General features: G+C 41.0%; 2 protein-coding genes across 2 annotated transcripts in view; one reads left to right on the forward strand and one right to left on the reverse strand.

Moving 5' to 3' along the window:
* Positions 1-2711: 2711 nt before the first annotated feature.
* LOC101355968 (adenylate cyclase type 10-like) overlaps positions 2712-7213 on the forward strand; it is a 13517-nt gene continuing 9015 nt past the window's right edge. The window contains exon 1 of the mRNA XM_023734171.1: positions 2712-3387. The gene's annotated coding sequence lies outside the window, so the exon portion shown is untranslated. The remainder of the gene's footprint in view (positions 3388-7213) is intronic.
* The window catches only part of TREML1 (triggering receptor expressed on myeloid cells like 1), a 28906-nt gene continuing 26333 nt past the window's right edge, over positions 4641-7213 (reverse strand). The window contains exon 5 of the mRNA XM_023734173.1: positions 4641-6041. Within this exon, the coding sequence (XP_023589941.1) occupies positions 5878-6041 (164 nt within the window). The 3' untranslated portion in view covers positions 4641-5877. The remainder of the gene's footprint in view (positions 6042-7213) is intronic.

A 7213-nucleotide genomic window follows, 5' to 3' on the forward strand; every position in this document is an offset into this window, starting at 1 on the left:
AACAGCAGGACGGAAGACCACGATAGTTAAGAGCCAAGGCTCTGGAGTCAGAAAAACCTGGGTACCATTGGTTCCTCCACTTACTGGCTGTGGAACCTTGGAAAAGTTAGCTAATCTGTCTAAGCCTTAGTCTTCTCATCAGTCAAATGGGGACAGTAATTGCCCCTATCTCATGGGGTTAGTTGAGGATTAAATAAATCATGGCACATAATAAATATTCAATGAATGTTAGCCATTATAAGCTATTACATGCGTATAATGCCCACTTTGGATAGGTGCTTAGAAGGTCTAGGTCCCAAATAGGAACTGGTATCTCTTATAACAGTCCCATAAGCATAGTTTTCAGGCCCTGCAAGGGACATAACCAGTTACAAGAATTACACCCAAAGTAGCCCAAAGCTATGGCTTACCACCAGATATTTATAGTTCAGTCACCATTTTCCCAGTCCAAATTCAGTTTCCCAATCATAGGTCATTATTAACACAAGCAATGTTACCTGGTAACACAGCTGACATTCTGCTTTTATCAGAATTCAAGGAAACAAAGCTAGAAAATTAACCCAAAGTCAACATTGTCCATCCAAACCAAAAACCCACTGCTGTCAAGTCTATTCCAACTCATAGTGACCCCGAAGGACAGAGCAGAACTGCTCCAGAGGGTTTCCAAGGTTGTAAATCTTTATGGAAGCAGGCTGCCACATCTTTTTCCTGCAGAGCAGCTGGTGGGTTCAAACCTCCGACCTTTCAGTTAACAGCTGAGTGCTTAACCATCACTAGGGTTTGTACATTGTCCATAGGAAAGGAAAAAGTTTGTTAACTCACAAACTAACATGAATAGCTCAATCAGCAAAGCCTTGGATGAAATGAAAGGCCAAAGTTAGATTGTGAATGGCCATATTAGTTTTAAAAGGATTTATGAAGGAGACTGACATGATTATATTTGTACTTTAGATATATAATTCCATCCCTAGTTAGTACATTATTAGAATAAGAATGAGGAAATTGGGGATGTCCAAAACAGTTAGCAGAGGGTATTGTAGTAATCCAGGTAAAAATGACTACTTGTATTAAAACTGTTCAGGAGAAAATGTATTCAGGAGGCATTTAGGAAAAAAAAAGAAAGAGGCATTTTAGGAGGATGAGTAAATGACCAGTTAGTTGTGAGGGAAAGGGAAGGATTTAGAATTATTCCAAGGTTTTGGGCTTGGTGACTTACTGGCCCAATACCAAGTGCTTTAATATATGGATCAGAATACGGAGAGATTACTAAAAAGCTTGGAGTTAAGTCAGGTCTTTATAAGTATCAGAGATCTGGGACCAGGAAGCCTGACCTATATGTTTAGTTGGAAGTGGAAAGAAAAGGCCTGGTACTAATAGGTCATGAAAATGGAAAGGATTGATAGTATAATGGAGTGATTCAGAACACTGCTTTGGGTCTACTAGCAAAAGGTTTTGGTGACTATGAAGAGAGCAGTTTCAGTGGTGTCGTAGAAACCTGATTGCTCTTGACTGTAAGAGTGAGTGAGAAGTGAGGACGTAAAGATAGGATCTTTTAAGAGATGAGGCTGAGTGGAGAAGGGAGGACTAAAGCAAGGCAGTAGGTAGGAGTGGACAAAAAAGCATACTTTTTTTTTTTTTAAAGGATGGACAGATTATCAACACAGTGTACGTATTCTAGATATGTAGAAGTCTTTTTCATTGTTGATTTTATTTTTGTTGTAGAAATAGCAGTAAACCAACTGGATCAATTGAGCCCAGAGGAACAGTTGCTGGTCAAGTGTGCTGCAGTCATCGGTCACTCCTTCCACATAGATCTGCTGCTGCACCTCCTGCCTGGCTGGGATAAAAATAAGCTACTGCAGGTGCTGAGGGCTCTTGTGGATATACACGTGTTCCACTGGCTCAACAAGAGCCAAGAGCTTCCTGCTCAGCCAATATTAGTGCCTCCCTCTATTGAGATCATTGAACAAACTGAAGAGAAGAAGAATTCAGGTGAGGAAAGGCTGCTCCCTTGTTCTCAGGCCCGAACCAAAAACCCCAGATGTGAGTATCTCTGTTCAGAAAGGCCATCAGTATCATATATGAGGGGCCTCTGCCTCTTAATGCATAAAGCTAAGAAACAGGAAAAGAATGATCATTTTAATCATGAAGGAGCCACGGTTATAGTGAAAAAATGTCCAGTAGTTTTCAGGATAGGCTTAAACTCAGGAATTCAATTTCCTTGTTAACCTGTGTGTCAGTAGTTGTGTTTTGATTTTTGGTTCAGTAAATATTACATAATTCTTTGTTGGCTTCTAGGTGTAAATGATGAGAAAAGAGGACAAACCATTTCTATTTTTAGAAATTCACAAGGAAGATAAACACATGGTATTGAAACAGACATGAACAAAGCAAGATATAATTAAATAGCTTACAATCTCAAATTCTTCACATGAAGAATAAAATTGTGGCTTAGACTACCTAAAGCATATAATCCACCAATAATGTCCCTTTGACTTTGAAATATGTTTGGGCACTTTTGGTGATTTGATGTTTATAATAATTTAAAATAAAAAAAGTCACCTTACCCAAACCCAAACCAAACCCAACCCATTGTCATCAAGTCAATTCTGACACATAAAGAACCCTCTAGGACAGAGCAGAACTGTCCCACAGGGTAGTTAAATTCTGTAAATCTTTACAGAAGCAGACTGCCACATCTTTCTCCTGTGGAGCGGCTGGTGGGTTCAGACCGCAGACCTTTCAGTTAGCAGCCAAATGCTTTAACCACTGTGCCACCAGGGCTCCTAAGCTCAATTTAGGAGGATTAATTAAGAAATCTATCCAGTGTACTTCTATATCCCTGATCCTTTCTTCCCCCTTATACTAATTATGGTCAATATCACTCTCGGATTGGTGCAGAATTCTTTATACAAAGGAGACAGTAATACCAACCAGGAGATGTAAATAGAATTTTCTTATAAACCAGCACCTGTGTACTTGGGAGTTTGCCACATTGTAGCATACAAGGACTTAAAGAGAGACTCTCACTTAGATTTTTCTATATTTCAGATACTGGCTCAGCCTCTCCTCTCAGGCTGCATGAGGAACAACCCCCACCTGAAACTGAGGTGCTAGAATTTGGATTGCCTCTCTTACGAGAAGCTGCGTGGGAGCTGTGGCCCAGGGAACAACAGATAGCCCTGCACCTTGAATGTGCCTGCTTTCTCCGAGATTTGGCCTGCCGCTGTGGAAGCTGCCATGGGGGAGACTTTGTTCCCTTCCACCGTTTTGCCATCTGTTCTACTAAGCGCTCCAGTGGGACCTCCCGATTCTGTAGTTACAAAGATACTGGCTCGGTACTAACACAAGTGATCACAGACAAATTGCAGCTGCCTTCTCCCCAAGGTAAACCCAGGGGCAGAAAGGGGACATGTGGGCAGTACTTCTCCTGATTCATGTACTTGAAGCTCTTCATCAAAAAGAAACAAGATTAAGGGGGAAAAGTAGATAGAAAGAATCATTTATCCCTGAAGTACCAATGATTAAAAAAATGTAATTTCAGAGTTAAAAAGGAACCTTCGAGATCATACTTGTTTTAGTTGGCAACCTTGAACAAGTTATTTAACCTCGGTTAACTGGGGAAAATAAGAATACCAACCTCACAGGGTTGTTTGAGGATTAAATGAGTTAAAATATGTGACGGACTTGGAATAGTGCTTAATCTTTTTAGTTACTATTATTTTTTAGTTCAGTACAATATATTGAGACTTTATGTGTATCAGATGCTGCAGTAGTGTTAGGAATACAAAATGAATAAGCTTCAAACTCTGCCCTCCTGAAGCTATGAGTTTTTTTTGGATATTACAGACAAATAGAGAATTCCAGTATGGCATGGTAAAGGCAATGGAAATGGCATACATAAAGGATTGGGTTTCCTATAGAAGGGGCTGCTAGCTCAGCCTGCAGAATGAGTCAAAGAGGACTCTCCCTTGAAGGAGGTAACACCAGAACTGAGTTTGAGGGATAAGTAGGAGTTAGTTACTTGAAGATGGTTGGATTAGTGGATAGATGTTCTTCATAACCTGTAATCCTTCTGCTGCATCCCAGATAAGAGTTCATCCATTTTTGTTTTAGTATTTTTAGTTAGCTTATGTCATGGTTTGAATTATGTCCCCCAAAAAAATGTGTGTATCAGTTTGGCTGGGCCATGATTCCCAGAACTGTGTGGTTGGCCTCCATTTTGTGATTGTAATTTTATGTTAAAGAGGTTTAGGGTGGGATTGTAACACCAGCCTTACCCAGGTCACATCCCTGATCCAGTGTAAAAGGAGTTTCCCTAGGGTGTGACCTGCACCACCTTTTACCTTACAAGAGATAAAAGGAAAGGGAAGCAAACAGAGAAGAGGGACCTCACAGCACCAAGAAAGCAGTGCCAGGAGCCGAGCATGTCCTTTGGACCTGAGGTTCCTGCACAGAGAAGCTCCTAGTCCAGGGGAAGATTGACGACGACAAAGACCTTCCTCCAGAGCCGACAGAGAAAGCCTTCCCCTGGAGCTGATGCCCTGAATTTGGACTTGTAGCCTACTGGACTGTGAGAGAATAAATTTCTCTTTGTTAAAGCCATCCACTTGTGGTATTTCTGTTCGAGCAGCACTAGATGATTAGGACAGCTTACCTTACACAACAGCTGATTTCACTGTCTCCAGCTGTTAGGAAGTTTCTTCTTTCATCAAGGTGAAATCTACCTCTTTGCAGCTTCTTCCATTTTTCATAGTTACGTCCTCTTCCATATTTGAAGACAGCTATCAAGACCCAATCAAATCTTCTCCTTCTATACACTTTGATAGAAGGGAAGTTGGTGTTGGTGTTGGTGTTGATGTTGATGTTGATGTTGGTGTTGGTCAGGGGGACATGAGGAGGTGATGGATTGGTGGTGGCGAAGATCTAAAATGAGGGATTTTATCTGTGTTCCTAATGTAGATCTTCTAGCTGTAACATTCTGATGACTCTATGAAGATGGGCCAGTGACTTGGAACAATTGATCATTGGCTGATGAACTGTATAGCATCTACATTTTTTGTACTTTAAGAAGGGAAAGAAGAAAATAACAGTTAACTGTCCTGGTCTGGTATTGTGAAGAAATTGTGCTGTCATTCATATTTCCTGTATGGCTCTTTGCTTTTGAGGGGTCATTGTCAGTTTTAGAATAGACAACCTGATCGGTCTACATGAGAGAGACTTAAGATGTTTTCAGCACACCTGAATCCTGAAGGGGCTTCCCAGATCCATGACCTCTGTTCACAGCCATGCAGACCAGACATGGCACGACTCCAGAGGGTGCTATTCACAGACGCTATCAACTCAACAGCACCAGATTTGGTGTTTTTTTTTTTGGTATAATGTGATGTTGCCCCTTGGAGTTGTACACTGCAGCAGTGCTGCCAGACCCAGTTTTCTTAGCTGTTATTTGACACTATTACCATCAGAGAGCCAGCCAGCCCTTTCACTTAGCACAAATCCTCCCTATAACAGTTCTCTTAGCCTCCTCGTCAATCCCACCATCCGTGCTTCTGAGCTGTAGTAGGTTAAATCTCAATGTCATTCCCAGTCTTTGCTGTTTTGATCTGTGAGGAAGTAGCTGCAGAAGAAGAATCAAATCTAGAGGATAAAGGCTACTTAAGGGCAGCTAGGTAAAGCTGAAAATGTCTGTCAGTCACTGTGATTCTAGTGGACTGTGGCATCTTGTGCTGTCATGGTTTTCTTTACTGGGTCTTAGGCTCTGTAATTTATTTGGATCTGTTCATGAACCTGATCCTGACATATTCAGGGATTTCCACTATTAGAAGTAGCCATCAATCCAGGATAGACAAATTCTTTATTCATTTCCTCCTTCATTTAGCAGACACTGAGTGCCTCCTGTGAGCTGGGAACTGGTTTGAAGGGTTGGGAATAAGGGGAGTTGCTATCTGGATCTCGACAGGGAACTTCCAGAAATTCAAGAAGATTCAGAAAAGGACGTGGAACCAGGGATATCATTGCTGATGTCAGTCGGATCCTGGCTGAAAGCAGAGAATACCAGAAAGATGTTTACCTGTGTTTTATTGACTATGCAAAGGCATTCAACTGTGTGCATCATAACAAATTATGGATAACGCTGCGAAGAATGTTAACTCCAGAACACTTAATTGTGCTCATGTGAAACCTGTACATAGATCAAGGGGCAGTCGTTCAGACAGAGCAAGGGGATACTGTGCAGTTTAAAGTCAGGAAAGCTGTGCATCAGAGTTGTATCCTTTCACCATGCCTATTCAATCTGTATGCTGAGCAAATAATCCAAGAAGCTGGACTATATGAAGAAAAATGTGACATCAGGATTGGAGGAAGACTCATTAACAGCTTGTATTATGCAGATGACACAACCTTGCTCGCTGAAAGTGAAGAGGACTTGAAACACTTACTGATGAAGATCAAAGAGCACAGCCTCGGTATGGATTACACCTCAACATAAAGAAAACAAAAATCCTCACAACTGGACCAATAAGCTACACCATGATAAACAGAGAAAAGATTGGAGTTGTCAAGAATTTCATTTTACTTGGATCCACCATCAACGCCCACGAGAGCAACTGTCAAGAAATCAAACAACTTATTGCATTGAGCAAATCTGCTGCAAAAGATCTCTTTAAAGTGTTAAAAAGCAAAGATGTCACTTTGAGGACTAAGGTGCGCCTGACCCAAGCCATGGTATTTTCAATTGCCTCGTATGCATACAAAAGCTGGACAGGGAATAAGGAAGAAAGAAGAAGAATTGATGCATTTAATTATGGTGTTAGCAAAGAATACTGAATATATAGTAATCCCCCCTTACCCTCACGGAATATGTTCCAGGACCCCTGTAGATGCCTTAAACCATGGATAGTACCGAACACTATATATACTGTGTTTTGTTCTATACATACATACCTATGATAAAGTTTAATTTATAAATTAGGCACAGTAAGAGATGAACAATAACTAATAATAAAATAGAACAATTAAACCAATATACTGTAATAAAAGTTACATGAATGAGCAAGGGAGAATGAAGAGAACAGGATACAAGGAAAAGATTAGTCCGAAGGACTGATTGTCCACAGCTACCAAGGCCTTCACCGGACTGAGTCCAGTACAGCTAGATGGTGCCCGGCTACCACCACTGACTGCTCTGACCAGGATCACAACAGAGGGTTCT

This window comes from Trichechus manatus, unplaced genomic scaffold (assembly GCF_000243295.1).
Source record: "Trichechus manatus latirostris isolate Lorelei unplaced genomic scaffold, TriManLat1.0 scaffold00065, whole genome shotgun sequence".
NCBI classification, from domain to species: domain Eukaryota; kingdom Metazoa; phylum Chordata; class Mammalia; order Sirenia; family Trichechidae; genus Trichechus; species Trichechus manatus.